The sequence below is a fragment of the Chanos chanos genome, chromosome 7 (assembly GCF_902362185.1).
Source record: "Chanos chanos chromosome 7, fChaCha1.1, whole genome shotgun sequence".
NCBI classification, from domain to species: Eukaryota; Metazoa; Chordata; class Actinopteri; order Gonorynchiformes; family Chanidae; genus Chanos; species Chanos chanos.
The window spans coordinates 13,317,596-13,341,982 of NC_044501.1; the positions used below are offsets into that span (position 1 = coordinate 13,317,596).

The 24,387-nt window shown below is 39.3% G+C and overlaps 2 protein-coding genes and 1 pseudogene across 2 annotated transcripts; all 3 read left to right on the plus strand.

The window, feature by feature from the left end:
• Positions 1 to 2,154: 2,154 nt before the first annotated feature.
• LOC115817357 (interferon-induced GTP-binding protein Mx2-like) lies at positions 2,155 to 6,780 on the plus strand. Its single transcript, XM_030780647.1, has 12 exons — positions 2,155 to 2,344; positions 2,802 to 2,939; positions 3,282 to 3,436; positions 3,591 to 3,729; positions 3,965 to 4,163; positions 4,265 to 4,343; positions 4,618 to 4,740; positions 4,943 to 5,075; positions 5,201 to 5,359; positions 5,500 to 5,576; positions 5,690 to 5,911; positions 6,556 to 6,780. Exons 1-12 carry the CDS (start codon positions 2,155 to 2,157, stop codon positions 6,778 to 6,780), a joined length of 1,839 nt encoding a protein of 612 aa, XP_030636507.1.
• Positions 6,781 to 11,360: 4,580 nt separating this feature from the next.
• On the plus strand, positions 11,361 to 16,722 carry LOC115816005 (interferon-induced GTP-binding protein Mx2-like; annotated as a pseudogene).
• An 88-nt stretch (positions 16,723 to 16,810) lies between these two features.
• On the plus strand, positions 16,811 to 23,677 carry LOC115816006 (interferon-induced GTP-binding protein Mx-like). The gene is made up of 11 exons (XM_030778977.1): positions 16,811 to 16,904; positions 17,426 to 17,580; positions 17,714 to 17,852; positions 18,294 to 18,492; positions 19,771 to 19,849; positions 20,107 to 20,229; positions 21,198 to 21,330; positions 22,072 to 22,230; positions 22,325 to 22,401; positions 22,838 to 23,095; positions 23,453 to 23,677. Exons 1-11 carry the CDS (start codon positions 16,811 to 16,813, stop codon positions 23,675 to 23,677), a joined length of 1,641 nt encoding a protein of 546 aa, XP_030634837.1.
• The last annotated feature ends 710 nt before the right edge of the window (positions 23,678 to 24,387 follow it).

Genomic DNA, 24,387 nt, shown 5'->3' on the forward strand with positions numbered 1-24,387 from the left:
TGAGTTAGGTTACTTCCACACCACATTAAAATTATTTTTCAAAGGTACCATTTCTTGTACAAAGAGCAAAGAAAATGATCACAATCACACAAGAACAACTGAGCCCGAATGTATATTTTGCACATATTGTAGTGGATATTTAATCAGGTTTAATTGGTACTTCAGGGATAACGAACTGATTAACTGACTAATTACCGACTTAAGACTGACTCAGGCAGCTGATGAGGTTGTAATGCTGCAGTGGCACTAAGCCCTCCAGAGATGGAAATAGATAGATAGATGGTTGATAATCCAAAATAAAACAAAAAGAAAAAGTTTGGGATAATTGCAAAGCTGTGTTTAAACCGAACGTGAAATGAGCGTTTGCTTGAGTTAAAAAATGTTCAACTCAAGCTAAATTATCGCCTGGCGAAAGCCAGTCACCTTCAGTAAGGGCTAGAAGCCATGCTCCCTTCTCAGAAACATCTTTGGCCGCATGTAATCTGATTGGTGTAATCAAAAATGCTTGCTGTGACATAGCGCAAATTTCAGTTGTTCATTTTTCAAGTAAATGATCAAACCAGTGCGTGGAAAGTGGAGCGAAATTTCACTTCGTGTTCAGTTAAAATGCAGCTTAAAACCATAACATCCTGTTTTTTGTGACTAGCCTGAAAACCGTTTGGAGAACCGTTTTTTCTTACTCATACCAACTTTATTAGAAATAGCACAAAGAGTACTAAGTGGTATTTATAAGCAAGCATAATAATTAAGAAGTCACTTAGCTTTAAGAGCAAAACTGGCCTATTGTTTACCAAACTGGTTGAAGTTATGAGATCTGATCAGTGAAAACCTGTTTAGCTTGGAATGGGTAAAAAAAGGCCTGAAGCAGACCACAGCACAAACCTGACTAGCCGGTAAGACATATCAGTAATAGCAGAAAACAAACTTGCTCCATGTTGGTCGGAGATGAAATAGTTCCAGACTTTGGTGATAGTGGGCATCATTTCTGTGAGGACTCTTAGAAAGCAGTGGCTTACTCTTTCTTTTTGTAGGCACCTTTGAATGACCACGGCCAAACAGACAGTAGAAAATTGTTCCATGTTGATAGATTGCATTATTGGTTGTAAACTTTTTGTTGAGATTCATTACTCAGACTTAAGAAGTCTAGTAGTTATCACCCAGCTTACATGAGTTTCATGATAGCTTGGTGACTACAGTACTTCTTCAGACTTACTGAGCAATGAACCCCAACAAATGTTTATGTGACCTTACTGAGAACAAACATGCTTTTACCACAGAATACTTCATCAGCTTATGTGATCTTCAGGGCAACAGAAATGTGGTTGCTAACATGCTGAGTTCACACTATACAAGCGTGGTAGTCTATGTCTTCTTCCATACTGTAATGGTGGTTAATCCCCAATGCTTTGACCTGGGCTTCACCGTTCAGGCTCTAAGACAAGTGGGCGAAAGGGGCATGTCAAAATTTAAGGTCTGGGAGTTCCCAATGAGCTCCAGTCAATTCACATTCACCCAATCAGTGACTATTGGACAGGTATCCCTGATTGTCACTGGGACTTCTGATCCCTTGACTTGCAAGGAAACAGCAATCTGGAGAATGTAACCATCAGCAAAACTTCTCTCTTGCACTGTTATCAAGTATATGACAATAAACTTGAAACTTGAAACTCATGACCAAGTGCTTCTGTATTGTCTCAGAAAGGAGAGGAAGTTATACACGCGAAAGTTGTCATCTGTACTTTCCAATAGGCAGGGAGCAACAGGATAAATTGTGAAGCCAGACCCAATTACGCTCATTTTAAGATCCGATCTGCAAGGACCATTTAACCCCAGTGTGGAATTAGGTAAGCCATCCAACTACATTTCTAGGTATTTTGAAGTAATAAGGAACATAGCAAAAATCAGATGACTTAATAAAGCAAGTAAATTGAAAAAAAAAACACAATTTTTCTCCCTTTGTGTTTTATAGTTTTTTCCTCCCAAATTATGGAGAGCTCAGAGGGCAGCTGTGATGGCTTTCAAGAAGAGCAGGAGGAAAGGTGAACACATTATAGAATTTTGTAATCACAGGTATATTTTGGTGTAAGATGTTGCATCTAGGAAAGTCAATCCATTGTGATTTTTCTTTTCAGTACTTTTCCTGAAACTAGACAAATGGAGGGCGTCGTCCATAGTCACTTTGATGAGAGAGTACGCCCATACATTGACTTGATTGATTCATTGAGGCTGATTGGCATTGAGAAGGATTTGGCTCTGCCGATGATAGCTGTAATCGGAGACCAGAGTTCTGGGAAGAGTTCTGTGCTAGAAGCGCTTTCTGGGGTTGCACTGCCTAGAGGAAGTGGTAGGGTCTCTTGTCCTCATTTCTCCTCTTGTGTATGTAAAGCAGATTCTGTAAAATCTCCACACACCTTACTTTGATATATATATATATATATATATATATATATATATATATATATATATATATATATAGAACCAGGTGCGGATTTTAATCAGACATTGATTTTACCATGGTTCGTGTTGCAACTTGATGGCGAGGCAGTTTTACTTTAACTTTTGTAGCATAATATAATTTATGATACAACATGATACATTGCTTACAATATTCTTACACAAATAAGAATTTTGACACATGGTGAATATTAAATGCCCCACACAAAAAGACACATTCACATAAAAGGTACATACAGTGCAGAAGCAAAGCATATAAACGGTGTTACATCATAATCAAACAGAATACAGATATCACTATCCTCATGACATTTAATGGATGTAATTGTGTGCTTCATCCTCCTCAGGTATTGTCACCAGGTGCCCACTAGAACTCAAACTACGGAGACTGAAGTGTGGGATCCACTGGAGGGCAATCATATCTTACCAAGACAAATATATTGAATTTTCCGACCCATCTTTGGTGGAGGGTTATGTTAAGAGCGGTTCGTCGGTTTTTCAAATTCTTACTTCCTTCTTTTTATATATAATTATAGGAACAGCTTACAGAGAAATCCCAGAAAAACTCTGGGAAATCCAGAGCCAAACTCCAGAATGAGGAATAGCAAGCACATTAGGGCATCAAAGTTTACTGCAGATCAACCATATCATTAAGCTGTTTTTGACATTCACTTTAATTCTGCAAGCAATTTAGTAATGCCGACAATGGCACAAATACACATTAGACTTAAAATCGTACCTGAAAAAGAGCAAATTGACTTGTTTTCTTTCTTTCTTTCTTTCTTTCTTTCATCTCTTATACATTAATTTATTTATTTATTCAACAGCCCAGAATGAGCTTGCAGGAGAAGGTGTCAGAATCTGTGATGAACTGATCAGTTTGGAAATCATGTCACCAGAAGTGTGTGACCTCACACTCATTGATCTTCCTGGAATTGCCAGGGTGCCAGTCAAAGGTCAACCAAATGATATTGGGGAACAAGTGAGTTTCAGAGGGAGTGTTATTTGCTCAATCGCATTATTCCTGCATCTTCTAAATTTATTTTCTTTGTCACTCCTCTTATTCTTTATTTGTACAGTTATTGAAAGGAAGATGGGATGTTAGATTTGCTTAACCTCTAATGCTGTCATTTTAGATAAAAAATCTGATCCTGTCATTCATTGAGAAGAATGAAACCATCAACTTGGTAGTTGTTCCATGTAACGTTGACATAGCAACAACAGAAGCACTGAAAATGGCACAAGAAGTAGACCCTGAAGGAAAACGTACTCTCGGTAAAAGTTTTACTGATGCATTTTTCTGTTAGCTTAAGAGCAAATAAAATGACCTTTGCATTGTGATGCAGCATTTAAATCACAGAAATACTAGAATGATTGAAGGAGGATTATAGAATAAAAAGCTACAATGCATGTGACAAAACATGAATATTCTACAAGACAAATTTTCATCTTTTTTATACATTATCTCTCATAACTAAGCTTATCGTTTGTTTTGTTTCTCTCCAAACAGCTATTCTGACCAAGCCAGACCTGGTGGACCGGGGAACAGAGAGGAACATCTTGGACATAGTTCACAATCAGGTTATACCTCTGAGTAAGGGTTATGTCATTGTGAAATGTCGTGGGCAGAAGCAGATAGATGACAAGATTTCCTTGGCAGATGCCACACGAATAGAGAGAGATTTCTTCAGACGCCATGAGTTTTTTAGGTAACTTTATGGTAACACCTCCCCATGGTGTTTTTCATTTGTCATAGACATACTGGATTTGTTTTAGTAATTCGGTGTACATAAATATCTTCTTTTGACAGCTCTCTGTTATATGAGGAGAAAGCCACAATTCAATGCCTTTCAAACAAGCTAACTCAATATCTGGTAGAACATATTAAGGTGAGAGTCCCAATGCTTTAAATCATTGTCTTTGTGTAATTCAACCAAAAGTTTTCCCATTTCACACCATTCCGTTTTGATATTATTATTATTTGATATTATGAGATTCTCCTCTAAAAGTAATTCCATACTTGCATGAAACCTCCAGTGAACATACTGGAACATGAAAAACATCATATTTAGGAATGGCAATTAAAAGTGAAAACACTAGTTCTTCTGGATTCATAAGACTTGTTCTGCAGCTCTGACAACGTGAATTTTGTTCTCTGGTTAGAAATCACTGCCACTGCTCTCAGAGCAGATTAAGAAGCAGCTCTGGGACCTAAGGAAGGATCTTAGTCAGTGTGAGCCTGGTCCACCTCTGGACCCTCAAAAGAGGAAAGCCTTCCTCATTGACGTGAGTCATCCGTACTTTATCTTAAACCGAAAGAACTCTGTCCCGCATTTACTGTGTTTTCTCTTATCACAAAACTTTTCTACCGGCATGTGACACTTGGGCATTGCCATACACAAGTCTATCATGTCAGTCTGCTAGTTCAATAGAAAATATTAGCAGTTTGAAAACATTACATTTAATGGGTCAACACTTTTTCTCTCAGACCTTAACTCGGTTCAATGACAAGATCAATCGTCTGGCATCGGGGGAGGTTGTGAATAAGGAGAACCTGTTCGTTCTCCTGCGGACTGAGTTCAAAAAGTGGATGTGTCATCTTGATGAAACCAAGGAATCCTGTAAGTATACCATGGACACAGCTGAGGAGAAATAGAACATCTCCCAAACCAGGAGTGTGTTTTTAGCTATCTCTGGACTATCTCTGGAATTGTGTAGTAAACTGTTCTCATTTCCTCCAAACCAGTTCACCAGACAGTGCAGGATGTGATTAGAGAGTATGACCAAAAACACAGAGGAAGGGAGTTGCCAGGGTTCAGTGACTATAATGTGTTTGAGATGGTGGTGCAAAGACTGGTGATCCAGCTCAAAGGCCCAGCTGTTGACACACTGAGGATCATAAGAGGTATCTTGAATAATTTCTTTTTCTTATTCACTAAACTGAGAGAGGTTGACTTAAATGCTTTAATTTTTGGTTTACCTGTTCAGTCTGTAATAAATGTGAGTGTGTGCGTGTGTGTGTGTGTGTGTTTGTTTCATTTTCAGACACAATCCAGACACAGTTTACGGATATATCCAAAGCCTGCTTCCTAAACTACCCTTTTCTTCAGTGTGTCACTCTGGTAATTAATAAAGAGTGGAAAAGACAACACCATCCTCTTGAGGAAAATTGTGAATAAGAGTTTTTGATTACATGTCTAATTTGTTATTATTGCATGTTGACTGAAATGTTCAGAACAAGATAGACAATATCCAGTCAAAGCAGGAAGCAAAAGTGGCAGAGAGGATCAGGGAGCAGTTTGAGATGGAGGAACTTGTCTACACCCAAGACGGCATCTACTTCAAAACCTTAAAGGAGACTGCCCCTGCAATAGGGGTTGAAAAGGCCTCAGAAGACAACTGTGCAGGCTTTGATAGCAGGTCCAATTACCCTGAGATGCTGAGGGCCTATTATGAGGTATAAGGACCACTGTACTTTATCTATGGACAAACACAGTGCTTTATTTTCTACTTCAACTTACATGAAACCTTTGGACTGTTTCTGTAAGCATTCATTTTAGTTGTAGGGAGAAACTTTCGTGGTTGTCCTTACAGAGTTCAAAAAGGAGCTTCTCATGAATATTTTCTTATGTAACTTTTTTTAGGTAAGGTTTCTCACACACGTTCATTAGATTTAAAAAAGACTGGAGTAACTCACTTGGGTCCTCATTTACAGTCCTTTATCTATGGGCAACGCAGTGTTTTATTTTCCACTTCAACTTACATGACCTCCTTTGACTGCTGGTCAATGTGGTTATGAGAGATTACATCTAAATAATAATTACATGTCTGTCTTTAGATGGTCCAACAAAGAATCACTAATGAATATCTCAAAGGCTTTCTCAGATAAGACCTTTTTAGTATGGTCTCTAAGAACAGTGTTGTGCAAACATTGCATGTCACTTCTAAAGTAACAAACTGTTATAAACACTTAAGTGTAGATTCTGAGGAAGAAACATAGGCTGAAGTTTGTCTTGTCAGTCTTGGTGTAGTCCTTTAAACTGTAGTTGCACTTGAATGACAAAGTCTCAAATCCAAGATTTATTTCTCATTCATTCTCAGATTGTGGTCCAGCGGCTGGCAGACCAGGTGCCCATGCTGATTCGTTTCTTCATGCTGAAGGAGTCAGCTCGACTTCTCTGCACCGAAATGCTGGGTTTGATGGATGGTGCCAATGTGGGTGAGATCCTGCGGGAAGAGTCCGATATCAGCAGACGACGCGTAGACATGCAGAACCGCGTGGATCGACTGAGCATGGCTCAGGAGAAGCTCAGCAACTTCATCTGAGAGAGTGTTGAGAGGAGTGCAACTGTCTGCCCGTAAGAACAAATATAAGAAAGGGTCCACTTTCTCAAACTTCATCATTACAATAAAAATGTTGTTACTGACCTCGCGTCCAGAACTAAAGGCTATAGTCTGCCAGCAGTTTATGAACAGAGAAGCTACTGACAATCAAGATGGTTTTGCTGCATGTCTCTGTAGGAATTTCTCAGTTCTCAAATTTGTTTCCCATGGTGGTGCTAATACATACATTTAAACTGCTATTCATTGAGCTGCCACCATACTGCTTTTGACCTCATTTAAATTTTCATTAAACTGACTTGCCAGTTTCACAGATACATGACTGTTCCTCAGACCCTTTCATTTTAGGTTTCCATGTGCGTTAGCTATAGGGCTGCAGGTGTGTAGTTCTGTTGTAGAGTTGTGTCACTGCTCCTAACACAATAATCTGTGATATACTGGAACATGCACCCTTCCCTCAGTGTATCCAGGTAACGGAAAAAATAAGAGGTTTAATAAAGATTGAATGAATAATAAATACGTACCAATTTTTTTTTTTATAACTTCACATTTATGACCAGGCTTATACAAATCTGGCCTTTCTTCACCATATATGCAAGACATTTTTCTGAAGCAAAACAAACATTTCTCACCTTTTTTTTTCAAAGAAAAGCGAACAAAAACCCTCACAAAGGTTGCTATTTGATATCAAAATATTCTTTTGATGTTTTCAAAAGAATACCACCACTACCACCACCAATTAAGATTTGGACTCCCCAAAAAGAAGTAAAAACAACAGCCCGGGTGGTCGAAACATTTATATTTCCTATGTCATAAAGCTCTGGAGGAAAAGTTGACCCCCTCAGTTGTCACTGGAATTCATATCTGCATAGAGATTCCTACTGCAAATACATTACATGGGCTAAATATCCCATGCAGATTCTATCTATTGAACTGGTCAAGTACAATCAGAAGACCCCACATAGCCAGTTTCTTAATATCATTCTGCACACTTATTAAACTCTCAGTTAAAAATCATTGTCCAGTTGTTCACTTATATGATGCAGTCAGTTTTATATAAGTATATATGTATTTCATGAAATAGCTTGTGACTGGAATCTCATGGATTTCTTTAGAATGTCCCCATAGGACAAGCCTTAATAGTGTGGAAATAATTAGTCCTCTGTTATTACATGATTTCTCAGTTGGAGAAAGTTATTTAAAAATACTTAAACTTTGAGAAGACTAACCTCCCTCTAGATAGAGATATCTCAAAAGGGATGGCAACACCTTGTGGTTTCATATCCAGTTTAAAGCCCAACACATTGCTATCCTTATCAGTGAGCACACATGGAAGAAGATATATATCTACTTTTCAAAATACTCAAACTACAGAGTACAGAAAACTAACAAGGATTCCATTTGTGGTATGGTGTCTGTGCCTTAAGGTCCATGGTCAGACATTAGATGATCATTACTGGTCAGGACATCTGGCTAGTCCTCTGCTTCCAAATCACAGTTTTCTTGTCAGCGACCCTGCAATAAGTCCCACATCCGATCGTGACTGTACTGGGCCCCCTTGCCTCTCCTTTCTTCTTCCTCCCCTTTTCCTCTCTACCATTAGTCCCCAAGTAAGTCCACTTACATCGCCTCTTGTGGTTAAGTGTGCCTCCTGTTGAGTAATAATTAATTCATGCATAATTCCAGTACAGTAATTCCACTACAGGAATCTTGCATTTCCTCAAATGCTCAGGTTAAGGCCATTGTATGTATACAGGCCTTTCTCATCAGAGCTACAATTTTGAATGCGACTGTCACACCTTCATTACATCCCCCATCTGGCTGAGCCTACCAGTGCTAAACTTTGCTGGTCTACAAATCACCAGAATCAATTAACAGATTCTGTCATCATTTCCGTCTGTTCTCCGTCAGTATCTAATCACCATGCAATGTAGGGGTGTGCAAAAATATCGTTATCGTTTTCGATTAATCGTTTTTTAAAATTCGTCTGATTCGATATCGATCTGTAAAATTTATGGATCAATCTTTTAGGCTATATGCATTTTTCCCTGGTTTTCTAGATTCATTTCTGCAATGGTTAAACATACCCAGAGAATTAAATAAACGGGCTGATGTAGCCTGTCATACTAAAGGCAATTATTAATCCCCCCCGGTGGTTAATATTCCAGAATTCTGGTCATGTCCTTAAGTCTGGTGATACGTGCAGCTCTGCCAGACGGTAACAAGGAGAACAGTCTCATGCTGGGTGGCTGTGGTCCTTGATGATGCTGTGTGCCTTCTGCAGGCACCACCGGTGGAAGATATCCTGAATGGCAGGGAGTCTGTTGTGTACACAGAGGAACTTGAAGCTGCTGACCCTTTCAATCTCAGCATCACCAGTGTGGATGGGGAGGTGTCTACCTCCTGCTGTCTCCTGTAGTCCACAATCATCTCTTTAGTTTTACTGATGTTGAGAGAGAGGTTGTTGTCCTGGCACCAGCTGATTAGTGTCTTCACCTCCTCTCTGTAGGCCGTCTCATCGCTCTCTGTGATAAGGCCCAGGATCCTCGTGTCCTCAGCAAACTTAATTGGAGCTGTGCTTGGTAACACAGTCATCAGTAAACAGGAAGTACATGAGGGGGATAAGCACACAACCCTGTGGTGCGCCCATGTTGAAGATCAGCGAGGAGAAGGTGTGGCTGCCGAACCTCACCACCTGAGGTCTGAGGAACCTGCCAACACACAGATATCCAGATATCCACACACATGGTGCCTGAAGTGGTCCATTACAGAAACAGTCAAAAGAGCTGAAAAATAAAATCAAACATACCATTTTATGGCCATATAGCATACCCATACTGCTCTCTAGAACTTGTAGTCTGCCCAATATGGTACAACTGCCTGTCTCATGGTTTTCTACTGTCTGACTTTCCTGTCCTGAATGTGCCTGTCTTGTGTCTTGCTGCACCCTGTCTAACCAAAGGGAAAAAGTTTTTGTCTCAAACCTTTAATGCAAAAACTCATGTCAGGACAGGGCAAGCGATTGTAAAACCACTTGCCTTAGCTTACACTTTTCAACAGGACCCATGATGTCAGCTGAACAGATCCGCTTTTGAGATTAACAAGCTATAGGCAAGCACAGCCTATTCTCAACAGAAAAGCACAGCGATACAGGGCAAAAACGCCACAAGAGGGCAGTGGGTGGGTCCTGGGAGCAATGAATTAAAAAAGACAGTAGTAGATTTTGTATTGTACATATATGTAGAAAAATATCACTCTTAAGGGATATATCTTTTGACATTTATTTTCACATAGGAAATTTGGGCAAGCAGTGCTTGCCCTGAAGGCACGCCACTGGCCCTATTTGCAGGCAACAGTAGGACGGAGTAGCGGTCTGCTTTTCCAAAAGCAGGGTGGGAGAGGGGTTCATAACAGTCTCTGAATGGGGTGTAACAGTGATCCAGGGTCTGCTCTCCCCTGGTAGTAAAAGTGATATGTTGATAATATTTTGGGAGAACCTTCTTCGTGTTGGCTCAGTTAAAGAGTGTGAGTTCTCCAGTCCATTTACAGTCCTGTTCAGCTCGTCCAGGGCTAAGGATTTATCATCCTGTGGGGGGATGTAAATGGCTGTGAGGAGGACTGAGCTGAACTTTCTGGGGAGGTAGAAAGGTCTAACTTTGATGGTCAGCAGCTCAGGAACTGGGGAGCAGTGCGATGTTAAAACACAGACATCCATGGCCCACGAAGAGTTAACCATAAAGCACACACCCCCTCCCCTCAACGTGCCTGAGTCCTTCATTCTGTCTTGTCGGTAGACGGAGAAACTCTCCAGAATGACGGCACAGTTTCTCTGTCAGGTTCTGCACAGAGACCCGGCGCACTTCCATCTATTTGTTTTCCTCAGACGATGTGCAAGTAAACAAAAGACCCAGAGGAGTGGGTCTCAGGGCATGCACTGACTAACTGTCGGAGGTGTTCATCAACATCTTCAACATCTCCCTGAGCCAGTCTGTGATCCCCACCCCCTTCAAGAGATCTGGCATTGCTCCTGTCCCCAAGAGCCCAGTGGCCTCCTGTTCAACCGACTACCGCCCTGTTGCACTGACATCAGTGCTTTGAGTGACTAGTCAAAAGCCACATCGGTTCCTCCCTTCCTGACATCTTGGACCCTTTTCAGTTTGCATACAGACCAAACAGAGCCACAGATGATAGACGATGTTTTTGCACAGGGCAAATGTCTACATCAGTAGATAACACCATTGCCTTGGCGACCCACACTGTGCTTACCGACCTGGACAAAGGGAATACATATGTGAGAATGTTGTTCATTGATTACAGCTTGGCATTCAACTCATCTCTAAGCGTGTTGAACCTAGACTGGAGACCTCCATCTGCAGCTGGATATTCAACTATTCTGACAGGCAGGTCTCGGGTGGTCGAGAATCGGCAGCCACACCTTCTCATCACTGATCCTCAACACAGGCGCCCCACAGGGTTGAGTGCTCAGCCTGCTCCTGTTCTCCTTGTTCACTGATGACTGTTCTGCCAAGCACAGCTCCAATGTTATCGTTAAGTTTACTGACATCATGACCATCCTGGGCCTCATCTCAGACAGCGATGACACAGCCTACAGAGAGGAAGTGAAGACACGAATCAGCTGGTGCCAAGACAACAACCTCTCTCTCAACATCACTGCACTGTTTACATAAAAATGCACTGTCAACCATGACTGCTGCTATTGAACCAGGACTGCTACATACCCAATGTACAATACTGTTGTGTACACTTGTCATTTTTACTTTTACACATTAATCCTCATTTTAATTGCATGTTTATAGTGTTATATTTTATTTATATCTCATCTGTGATGGAGCCATCTTAGGCAAAGAGGCAGCAGGAGTCGAGTTGGTGGTTAGTGACTGATCACCCAGATTTATTTACGAGTCAACAAATAAAGTGTCGGGGGGGGGGGGGGGGGGGGTTGGGGACAAAGCAAAATAATAATGTATATACACTTTTTACAGAACTCTTGCAAGGGGAAAACAAGACATAAATCCTGCAATGGCTTTTCCAATTATTGCCTCATTCAAGTGCAGAATTCGCACACATACTCACAAAAATTACATCTAAACCTAAAAGGAAGGCTTTTATAATTTAAAACAGGATACGATGTAAGTGGACTTCCTGTGCAGTTCGTGGCTAGGCAGTTAAAATGCCTAGGCCTGTGACATACGGTTTTCCTTTTCATCATGGCGGTGTCACACCCAATTCTGTGACCATTGAATTCTGTGACTCTGGTAGGCGTTGTTGCTACTGGGCAGCTTGCAATCGCTCACACAGACGAGTTCATTACGCAGACAACGTAAGCTTATAGACTGTAAACAAAGGAAGGTGAATGCAGTGTGGAGCGTTTTGTTTACACAACAACAGAGGTCATAACAATACAGCAACATTTTCAAGGTGAATATCTGCGATAAAGCACAGCATATAGCTGTGATCTATATACTGTATACAGATCCACTGTGTAGGCCTGACCCCATGAAGTACCTATACCTGTCCTGGTAAAATGTACCAGTATATGCAGGCTAATGACAATTAATTCAATATATCTGGAAAGCAATACATTGTATCCAAAGTACATCAGGCAGAATCGTAACCCAAAAGCAGGCAAACAGGGGGTCAACGAGAGTTAAACATTCAAGAAAATTACAGAGCATAGACTTGGAACAAGGCTTGATCAAAGGAATTGCACAAGGGTGACAACTCAAGACTGAGCAAAGAACAAAGAAAAACAGTAGGCTTAAATGGACAGACAAACAAGACTCAGGTGAAAACAGTACATCCATAATGAGAAACAAGTGAACATGTGTTGGGCACTAAATGAGGAGACTGAGGACCCCACATGGCCAGAAAAGGAACAACACTCCCCGGAGTCATGACGCTCTTAATCTCTTGCTATCCTCTTTATTTACAACGCAACAATAAGAACAGGCAACACACTCTTGGAACTTCAGAGACTGCTGCCTGCCAGCGATTCTTACTAGGCATGTAAAAAATGTAGAGCACCAAACACACCTTCAGCAAATTCCTCTGAGAGGGCATCTGTGTCTACCAAAGCATAGGTCTCCCTCATCATAAAAAACATACTTTTCTCAAAAATAATGTCTGTATCTCAACTCACCTGTAGCTTTCTTCTTTTTCTTCAACAGCCCAGAATGAGCTTGCAAGAAAAGGTGTCGGAATCTGTAATGAACTGATCAGTTTGGAAATCATGTCACCAGAAGTGTGTGACCTCACACTCATTGATCTGCCTGGAACTGCCAGGGTGCCAGTCAAAGGTCAACCAAATGATATTGGCGACCAAGTGAGTTTCAGATAATGCATTTATTAGCTTGCTCATTTATTTATGTATTTTTTGAGCTTTTTATTCTCTTCACTCGTTCAGTCATTAAAGGAAAGCTAATTTGCTTATCCGCTAATGCTGTCATTTTAGATAAAAAAACTGATCCTGTCATTCATTGAGAAGAATGAAACCATTAACTTGGTAGTTGTTCCATGCAAGGTTGACATAGCAACAACAGAAGCACTGAAAATGGCACAAGAAGTGGATCCTGAAGGAAGACGTACTCTTGGTAAAAGGTCTTTTATCCGTTTTTCAGGGAGCTTAGGAAAGAATAAAATACCATCTGTGTCGTTATAGTGCTTCAAAATGATGAGAAATTTTGCAAACAATCCACATTGTAAAAATACACACGCAGCATAACTGGCATCATGGAATGAATAAAGCCATACTACATGCCAGAACATGATCGTATGTATCTACTAAAAAAATTTTCTTTTTCATATAATCTTAATCAAAACTTTGTTTGGTATGACTGAACTTTTTTTTTTTTTTTGTCCAAACAGCGATTCTGACCAAGCCAGACCTGGTAGACAAGGGAACAGAGAAGAACATCTTGAACATACTTTACAATCAAGTTATCCCTCTGAGTAAGGGTCATGTCATTGTTAAATGTCGTGGTCAGAAGCAGATTGATGACAAAATATCTTTAGCAGATGCCATGAGACTTGGGAGACAATTCTTTGAGCAACATGATTACTTCAGGTAACTCCAAGAGAACAAATTTCCATGGCATGTGCTATTTTGGATATTAAAAAGACATAGACACATTGTATTTGTTTTGGTCTGTGAATATTTATTTCTGACAGAAGTCTGTTGCATGAAGAGAAAGCCACTACTCAATGCCTTGCCAAGAAACTAACTCAAGAGCTGCTAGACCACATTAAAGTGAGTGCAACACTGCTACGAGTCATTGTCATCATATAGCTTTAAAGCAACTTTCTCTTTCTTTCATCACCTGGTTTTACAATGAGATCAGTAAGGAGGCTTGAAACATGACATTGGAATAGAAACTGAAAACTATATCCAAGCCATATTAAATCATTTATAATAATGAGAAAATGTCTCATGAGAAACATGTATCTACATCTTATCAACACTTGCAGTAGGAAAACCAAGCAGTTTTACTCTGCATATGCCCTATGGATTCTAACTGTGGAAAACATGAGTATTACAATGAGTACTACAGTAAGAACACCATGCACTTTCAGTGTAATTCCACGAATGCATAAAAATGTCAGTGAGATATTTGACCATAAAACACAGAATGATTAGGTACTGTCATTTAAAATGAATACACTAGTTCTTCAGGATTCATAAGACTTGTTCTACAGCTCTGACAATGTGAATTTGGTTCTCTGGTTAGAAATCACTGCCACTGCTCTCAGAGCAGATTACATAGCAGCTCTGGGATGTGAGGAAGGATCTTACGGAGTGTGAGCCTGGTCCACCTCTGGACCCTCATGGGAGGAAAATCTTCCTCATTGAAGTAAGTGATCTGCACCTTATCTTAAACCCACAAAATTCTTTTCTCTGTTCACTACTGTGTTCTCCCTCACCATAAGACATCTATACTGGTGTGTGATGCTTGGGCTTTGCCTCACAACAGTTTATTATCTCAGTTGCTTGTTCAGTTGAAGATCTTCTGCAGTTTGAAAAATTTCCTTTTTGGGGCGTGGGGCGGGGGGGGGGGGGGGTCAACCCTTTTTACTTAGACCTTAACCAGATTCAATGACAAGATTGACCGTCTAGCATCAGGAGAGGTGGTGACTGAGGAAAACCTGTTTGCTGTCATGCGGTCTGAGTTTAAAAAGTGGAAGGATCTTCTTGATGGAACCAAGGCATCATGTAAGGACACTTAGACCTATACTAAAAGAAATAGATTTTTTCCCAGATCGGACAAAACTGATTTTTTTTTTTTTTTACGTTTACATTTATTCATTTTATTCAGTGTGATATTCAAGACAGACAGAATATAAAGAAAACAAATGTAAGAATGTTGAAGGAAAACAAGACAGTGAACTACAAGTTCTACAAGGTTACTACAAGGTTAAAAGCCCCCAGTATATATTTTTTGGTCGAATGTTAGCGTTATATTTTTGTTTATCAACTTTTCCAACCAGTTCACAAGACTATACAGGATGTGGTACGTGAGTACGACCAAAAACACAGAGGAAGGGAGTTGCCAGGGTTCTGCAACTATAATGTGTTTGAGATGGTGGTGCAAAGACTGGTGATCCAACTCAAAGGCCCAGCTGTTGACACACTGAGGATCATAAGAAGTAATTGCTCATAATCTCAGCTAACACATTCATCAATTTTTCTCTCTTTTTACATAAATCACACAAAGTAGATTCTCCTGAAATGGTCTTTGGTTTGAATTTGATTTGCTTTGAGCTTGATTTCTCTTGTGTGTGTGTGTGTGTGTGTGCGTGTAATCAATCTACAGACGGCATCCGGAAACAGTTTTCTGATGTATCCAAAGCCTGTTTCCCAAACTACCCTTTCCTTCAGTGTGTCACTATGGTAATTACCTAGAAGTGTGAATCAAAATACATTATTCCTGGGAACATTTGGACAAGCACGTTGTGTTGATATGATTTTCTATTTTTGCCTCTTCACAAAAAATGTTCAGAACAAGATTGACAACATTCAGTCAAAGCAGGAAGCTAAAGTGGAGGAGAGGATCAGGGAGCAGTTTGATATGGAACAACTCGTCTACACACAAGATGGCATCTACTTCAAAATCTTGAAGGAGGAGACTCCCACTGTGGTGAAAGGTGAAAAGGCCACAAGGGACAAGGGTATGACACCAGGCTTTGACGGCAGGACCAAATATCCTGAGATGCTAAAGGCCTATTATGAGGTATAAGGACCACTGTACTTGATCTATGGACAAATACAGTGCTTTATTTTCTACTTCAACTTACAGGAAGTCTTAGGATCACTTCTTCAAGCGTTCTTTTTAGTTGTGGGAAGATACTTTCATGGTAGTCCTTACAGAGTTCAAAAACGAGCTTCTAATGAATATTTTGCTTTTTTTCTCAGATAATGTTTCTCACACTTGTTCATCAGATTTTTAAAAAAACTCACTTGGTGTTTAGAGAACATGACCATGTTGTGTGCTCCAGAGTATATTTTACTCTTGGGCATCAAAATCTGCTGAAATGTCCAGACAAGAAAGTGGCATATATGACTGTCTGTGATAGCTATTCACATATAAGTCACATTCTCCTTTGAAAATCCTTCTGTGAATCTCTTAAGACTGTAGCTGTGAATGGCACTGTTATGCCTATCTCAAAGTATTTCTCATTCATTCTCAGATTGTGGTCCAGCGGCTGGCAGACCAGGTGCCCATGCTGATTCGTTTCTTCATGCTGAAGGAGTCAGCTCAACTTCTCCGCAGCGAGATGCTGGGTTTGGTGGATGGTGTCGACGTGGGTGAGATCCTTCGGGAAGAGTCCGATGTCAAAAGACGACGCGTAGACCTGCAGAACCGCGTGGATCGACTGAGCATGGCTCAGGAGAAGCTCAGCAACTTCATCTGAGAGAATGTTGAGAGGAGTGCAACTGTCTGCCCATAAGAACAAACATCAAGAAGGATTCACTTTCTCAAACTTCATCATCACAATAAAAATGTTGTTACTGACCTTGTGTCAAGATCTAAAGGCTGTAGTCTGCCAGCAGTTTATGAACAGAGAAGCTACTGACAATCATGCTGCATGTCTCTGTAGGAATTTCTCAGTTCTCAAATGTGTTTCCCATGTTGGCACTAATACATACATTTAATCTGCTGTTTATTGAGCTGCCACCAGACCGCTTTTCACCTCATTTAAATTTTCATAAAATTACTTGACAGTATCACAGTATCACTGCCCTCATTGTGTCTTGGCAAAAGCAAAAAATTAAGAGGTTTATTAAAGAATGAATGAATAAATGAATAAATACTAAATTCTAGCTGAAAGAAACTAGTGTTCTGGTGAGACTTTTTTTTTTGCACTCAACTTTAATGACCAGGCTCATTCAAATCTGGCCTTTCTTCAGGATATATGCAGGACATTTTTCCAAAACAAAACACACATTTCTTGACGCTGGGCTTGCACCAAGTTGCCCACGGCAGTGCCACACTGGTTGGCAATGACACCCATAGCCTGCAATGCAAGCTCAAGGACTATTGTGAAATAACAGCTTCTGAACTTGGATATGTGTAATTTATGTGTATGATGGATGTGGGTGCTATATTTTGAACAGCCCAAAATGAGCTGGCGGGAGACGGGGTAGGGATCTGTGATGAACTGATCAGTTTGGAGATCACGTCTCCTGATGTATGTGATCTCACACTAATCGATCTACCTGGCATAACCAGAGTACCTGTAAAAGGTCAACCAGAGGACATTGGAGACCAGGTGAGCAAACTAGTTAAGCCAGCAGTCATAATAAAGATACACAGGAAATTAGGACTAAAAATCAGTAATGGTTTAGTTAAATCTGTATCTGTTGAGCTATAACCTACAAGATCACTTCAAAATTAATTTTTAGATCAGACATCTCATCCTGAAATTCATTGAGAAGAGAGAAACTATCAATTTGGTTGTGGTTCCCTGCAATGTGGACATAGCAACAACAGAAGCTCTGAGAATGGCGCAGGGAGTGGATCCTGATGGATCAAGGACTTTAGGTATTGATTTATATGCAGTCCATCAAAACAAGACCTTATGCTTAACAATTGGCCTCATTCACACTGTGTGATATCACAGTCATTGTCCCTGATGGATTTTAACCAATGAGTGACTGTACTCTCTGTAAATTGTCTTCACTGTCTCAAGTGCTAGAAAAATTTTGACAGTGAAATTACAATGACCATTGCAGAAATATCAGCTTTACCCATTTGGGGACATATCCATGATTCTCAGGACACTCCCCTCTGAAGCTTGTAGTCCTTCAAACTATGTCACACAGAACCAGCAACACAGGAAGCAACTGATCAGGTTTTGGTCAAGCACCAATCAGTGATCAAAATACTTTATATGGAGCTGATCATTTTAACGTGTGTTAGCATTTAATATATCTGATAGCCATACTCTGTTTCAACTCATTATTTTTTTACTTTCTTTGTCAGCAATACTGACTAAGCCAGATTTGGTGGACAAAGGTGCTGAGACAGACATCTTGCAGATTATTGAGGGCAAAGTAGTTCCTCTGAAGAAGGGTTACATTATGGTCCGATGTCGTGGCCAGAGTGACATAAATGAGCAAATTTCATTAGAAGAGGCCACAAGACTGGAAACAGAGTTCTTCAGGAGCCACAGTCACTTCAGGTACTAGGTTACTTAAGCAAAATATCATACCTGATATATCATAAATGGAGCCCAGGCAAAAACAATAATATAATAAATTACATGTAGCTAATAAACACTGCAGCAATAATTTGCACCTCATATTGTGATGATATTAATTGTATAATATATTTTTTGTTATGTTAGTAATGTAATAAAGTGCCATTGATTAATAAAAAAAGCACAGAAATGTTCATTCAAAAACTGCACACATTTTCTCTGCCTCAGCCTACAGGCCCCCTTGACTTCAACAAATTCACAAGTAATTATTTGACTGATTAGCAATTGATCCTGAAAGCAGTATTTGCCAAGTATATGTTAACTGTTAGCCTTAGAAATATAGGCTGTTCATGTCCATATCTCTGCTGATTCCTCATAGAATGACCAATTAATTATTTAGTACGTGCAACAGTAGCCACTAGATGGAGGTACTTAAACTATTGACTCCATCAGTCACAATCAATTACTCTTGCTGAAATTTCAGAATGTTTATCAGTTTCTTCTACAATAGACAAGCATTGTGTAATTGCTATGAGATATTAAATCTGTCGCCAGAGGTACAGCCACAAAGTACTGCCACTTAATCTTAGTATAGTGTTTGGATGTATATTAAAAATGTTGTTGGCTATATTACCACTTACAGAACGAGTAGTAAAAAAGCATAATTGAAAAGAATATTTAGCGTTGTTGTTAGAGTATAATAATTAGGTAAGTCACCTGTACAAAATTTCAGTCCTTTTATGCAGTGTCTAACATTTGCTTTATTGATATTTCATGATCAGGCAGACTGTTACATTACAATAACTACTGGTTTCCATTATCCAAAACAAGGATAAAAAAAAAAATCAAAACAAAACAACAATACTAAAATATCAGTAGGTGACATTTAGTACTGAGAAATTTGTCAGGAGTCAATATTATAACATGATGAACTGCAAGTTATCTTCTTATATTATTTATTATGTTACGTGTAACTTATAGCCTACTATCAGCAATAAAGGTTGTGAGTCATTCCTGGTGAGATACTTGGCTTTTAACACTAAATGTCACTAGTAAATCATCCCTGCAGTCATGAGATTGTTAAACCAAATTTATCGCTATTGCTCTGTGAGAACTTTTCAAACAGACACTACAAATGGTATTTGCTGAGAAGTTTAAGCAGCGACTTTTAAAGATGCAGATCATGGAAGTACTTTAATATCAGGAATAATTTATGCTTTCACAAACATCCATTATGACTTTTATGAATATCTCTACTAGCTATCTTCTGGATCAACAGAAAGTGTCAACAAACTGTCTTGCCACCAGGCTGACTAAAGAACTCGTTGAACACATAAAGGTACGTCGATGAATTGAAATCCTTTGGTATCTGACCACATGAAAGAATGGGATGATCAGGGAATTATACCTGGGAGTGGTTGCCATTTTGCTTTTACCTACCCAGTCACAACTTAAAAGAGTTCAGTGAAGATAGTGGGCAATGGAAGAGAACATTATACTCACCTCTAGTCCTGTAACAGGGGCTTTGCTGTAACTTATCATGAAATACCACATGTCTGTAAAGTTTTTCGTGATCTGAGTGGTTTGTCTTCACAGTCATCATTGCCAAGCCTCACAGAACAGATTCAGATACGACTGTCAGCAGTGAAAATGGAACTGAGAAATTGTGGCCAGGGTCTGCCCATGGAGAAAGAGAAGATGGGCCCCTATCTAAGCAAAGTTTGTACCAATGATAAAAAAAGAACCTATGTTACAACATGTCACTGTAAAGTACAAAATCATAAAAAAAAAATAGAGAGAATGGAAGAATGGAAAAAATACAGGCTGTCCTCGACTTATGATGGGGTTCTGCGCCGACAAACCATAATTGAACCAAATCATAAGTCAGTTTAGCTGTAAGTCAGTACTCCCTTTATATAATATGAATCAGAAGCATATTTATTAAAAGGAGTTGCATGTATGAATGCTGCCTTGTATAGCAGGGATTTGTAATCTCTTTTTTTTCTTGTCAAGTTCATACATTATTCATGCTCAAATATTACTAACATAGAACAATGACAATAATAATAAAAATACAGCACAATAACCAGTTAATGAACTACAGTACACCAGCTGAACAAGGCCAGACAACAAAATACACAGAGAGCCAAACAATAACAAAAATGGCAGCTTTGTGGCAATGAGGCCAGCCAATGTTATTTTACAGCAGATGTAGCAGTTGTTATTTGAGGCTTCGAGCAAACGTTGCCTCTCAGAAATGATATAATAAGGTTAGTTAATGGGATGTCTGTTGTAAGTGGGTGTAAGTCGCATATGTTTTAAGTTGAGGAAGTCCTGTACATCAGTTCAGACTTTATTACTGAATGAAAATTTAAATACTTTGATTGATCCAGTGAGTATCATTAAAATTGCTCCCCGGCGAAGAGAGTATCATGGTAATGGCACAACAGAGGGTCTTCAGCATGTCCAGTCTGCCAAAAGAGTAACCTAGAATCCATCCTGTCATTGTCTTTAGTAAAGGTGCTCAGGGATCTGTTTAATAGCTATATTTATAGCTTCATATATAAGTGAAGGCAGACCCCCCCCCTTTATCTCCCTCCCTCTCTCTCTCTCTCCCTCTTTCTCTCCCTCTCTATCTCTCTTACCCCTTCCATCTCCACTCTTTCTCTTTCACTCTCTCTTTGCAGAAAATGTTGGAGTTCAGTGACCAGATCAGTGAGCTGTGCAGAACTGGGGAGTCAAATGACAAGAACATATATTCTCTGCTGAGACTTGTGTTCAAACAGTGGGAGCTGAACCTGAGAGATTCAAAAGTTGCATGTACGTAAACCACAAGAAATTTCATTTTTGTGAAATCCATGGTCAGATCACACATTATGGACTTATGAAACTAAAAGAGCAGAGCACTGGAGAGTTCTGCTTGTAAATTCCATCCAGCATCAAGTGACAGAAAATCCCCATCTCTCTGTGATAGTCTGATGTTTCCTCTATATCTGTTACTGTGTATTGTACTGTGTATTTATGTGACGTCCATGGTCAGATCAAACGTTATGGACTTATGAAACCAAAAGAGCAGGGCACAGGAGAGTTCTAGCGACTGCTTGTGAATTCTGTTTAGCATCAAGTGAGAGGAAATCCCCATCCCTCTCTGATAATCTAATGTTTCCTCTATATCTGCTATTGTGTATTGTACAATATTCAGTCCTTGCGTGCGGGTCCGGTGTTCCTATACCAAAGGTATAATTACAGAAATTAACACATTGTATCTATTGTAAGTGCAAGTTAGTGTATTGTACTCATTTATCACAACTAATTTTCCACAAAAATATATTGTGGGAACAGAATGTGATCAATAAACACTGTGCTGATGTACTAATGCACAGTTATGGTCATGCTCTATTTACTTATTATTATACAGGTACAGCCTAAGCACTTGAGAGGGAATCAGGTTCTGAGACATATTAGTCTTGTGAATAGCTATATGTTTATCTCTCACATTTTAAAGTAATGCATCTTGTGCCAATACACTCTTTACTTCATATTTTCTATTTATTAATTAAGTTAGGGCAGCTATAAAGGAGATGACAGAAAAATATGATGAGGTGCATCGTGGGAGAGAGCTGGTGACCTTTAGTGACTACTGTGTATATGAATCTACAATAAAGAAACATGTGGAGGATCTTAAACACCCAGCTTTGCAGACACTTAAGCTGGTTAGAGGTGAGATATATACCCAAACTTTCAGATTTATGTTAGTGACACAGAACATCAGTAGATGGAATGAAATATCCAAACTTCTTCTCTGTCCTTTCAGATATTGTGCAGAAAGAGTTTAAGGATCTGTGTGAGATCGGTTTTCAAAACTTCCCTCAACTGAGATACATAATCGTGGTTTGTCTTTTTTTATTACATGTGGTACTGAGCTCTAATTTACAAAAATATCTACTTTTCAGTGTTTGCAGGCAAATTCTTCTTCACCTTTTTCTACCAGAAATCATACGAAATTCTTTCATGGCCTAAGGAACAGTTACTAAGACATTTAAAAAAAGTTATTTTATTAAAAATTTCTTGTGTTATATGTACTTTGGTAGGACAGTATCCCGATTAAAGAACAACTTGAATAACAAAAACGTGTGCATGTTTATATTAACCACCTGACATTTTAAAGCTAGAATAAATCACTTATTTAAAACATACTAGGGCATTATGTATGTTTATTTAAAATGTACATAAACTGTAGTATTCTTGAAATTAAGATGCCACCTAAAATTGTGTGTGTACTGTCTGCAACATGAGTGTGTAGCATCTTTTTTTTTACAACCAACAGAATCAGATTGATGAAATTCAGTCAAAGCAAGAGAGCAAGGTGGAGAAGAGGATCAGAGAGTACATCAACATGGAGAAGCTTGTATATACCCAGGATCCCATCTTCACACAGAAGATGGTCGACTTTCAGTTTGTGGAACGGATTCAGGAGTATGAGTCAACTGCTTTAGACAAGGGAGAAAATGCTGCTTCCCCCAATAACTGCACAGTTTTCGATACCAGGAAGCTTACTCCTGAGAAGCTTATTATCTATTACGAGGTGGGTATGAAGATCCAAAAAGAGGATCATTTCAAAATAAGTCTGGTAAACTCATCGCACAATGATGCAAGTAGTACTGGTTATTTATGATATTTAATATAATTTATTTAACATTTGTTACTATGCGAAACAGCATGTCATAATTGTAATCAAAATGTTTCATACATATATTAGAAAGCCATGGTTCTGTGGATGTGCACTGATGGGGAAAGAGGGGAAGTGTCTGGGATTCACCTATAATTATTACTATTCGTGTTACAACACTGACTTTTATGAGGTTATTCATTTCAGTACTTTAAAATGCCTTCTCGGGAAAGGTCACCATGATTTATCGGTCATTCCCTGTGATGTTCCCAGATTGTGTACCAGCGGCTGGCGGACTTTGTGCCCATGCTCATCTTGCTCTTCATGCTGAAGGAATCGGCCGGGATGCTGCGTGCTCATTCCATGGACATGCGGGACGGAGCCGACGCAGTGAAGCTGCTCATGGAGGACTCAGAGGCAGGCCACAGAAGAACGGAACTCTACCAGCGCCTGGAGCGTCTGCGGCAAGCTCAAGATAAGATCAGCATCAACCTCTGAGACAAACATAGGGGAATGTACTGTAACATTTAAAGAACACACTGTAGAGAGCTGTGATCTTCGAGGCCCTAGCTTCCCAAGTTGCAGTCAGAATATGGAGGGTTACTTTTAAAATGTGCTCTGATACAAATGATTCAAACCTACCCCTAAGTACAACCAGTGGCCTGTTTGTTTGCAAATAATTCTTTACAAGACACCAGTAAGTTAGTTTTTGATAAATCTGAAAGAGTTCAAAGTGGTATATTCTAAAATGAAATGTAAATTAAATCTGTATAAGTAGATGAATATCAAATGTAGGATATGGCATTGTTAACATCTGATTTGTTATTTCTGTGTAATCATACATTAGTTTTGAAATAAAAAAGAAAACATATCTTGTATGTTCTTACACAAATAACTGAAAACTTGGCTGAAGAAATGGAGGTTAACTCAGCAATATTTGTCAATTCCAAATTCATTCTAAATTATGCAAAACTAGAGAAAAGGGGTTAAATGTTTGCAAGTAAATTTTCATTACATCAACTCAAGCTACAAAAGAAAATTTGTGATTACCAGGAGAGCTACAGTTGTAGAGACTGACTGATTAGAGATCTGTTGAAGTAAGAGAGATCAGATTGAATTAACTGTAACCTATCTCTGTTATACAGTTATCATCTTCCTTAGATACATCAGCCTTCAATGTGCCTGGTAATCTTTAATGTTCAACAGTG

Coding starts and splice junctions, on each gene's coding strand:
- LOC115817357 (XM_030780647.1), top strand. CDS start 2,155: ATGGAGGGCGTCGTCCATAGTCACTTTGATGAGAGAGTACGCCCATAC. Junction 3,730..3,964: donor TGAAGGAAAACGTACTCTCG/GTAAAAGTTTTA, acceptor CTCTCCAAACAG/CTATTCTGACCAAGCCAGAC. Junction 4,344..4,617: donor ATCTGGTAGAACATATTAAG/GTGAGAGTCCCA, acceptor TTCTCTGGTTAG/AAATCACTGCCACTGCTCTC.
- LOC115816006 (XM_030778977.1), top strand. CDS start 16,811: ATGTTGTTACTGACCTTGTGTCAAGATCTAAAGGCTGTAGTCTGCCAG. Junction 17,581..17,713: donor CAGAGGACATTGGAGACCAG/GTGAGCAAACTA, acceptor ATTAATTTTTAG/ATCAGACATCTCATCCTGAA. Junction 18,493..19,770: donor AGGAGCCACAGTCACTTCAG/GTACTAGGTTAC, acceptor TATCTCTACTAG/CTATCTTCTGGATCAACAGA.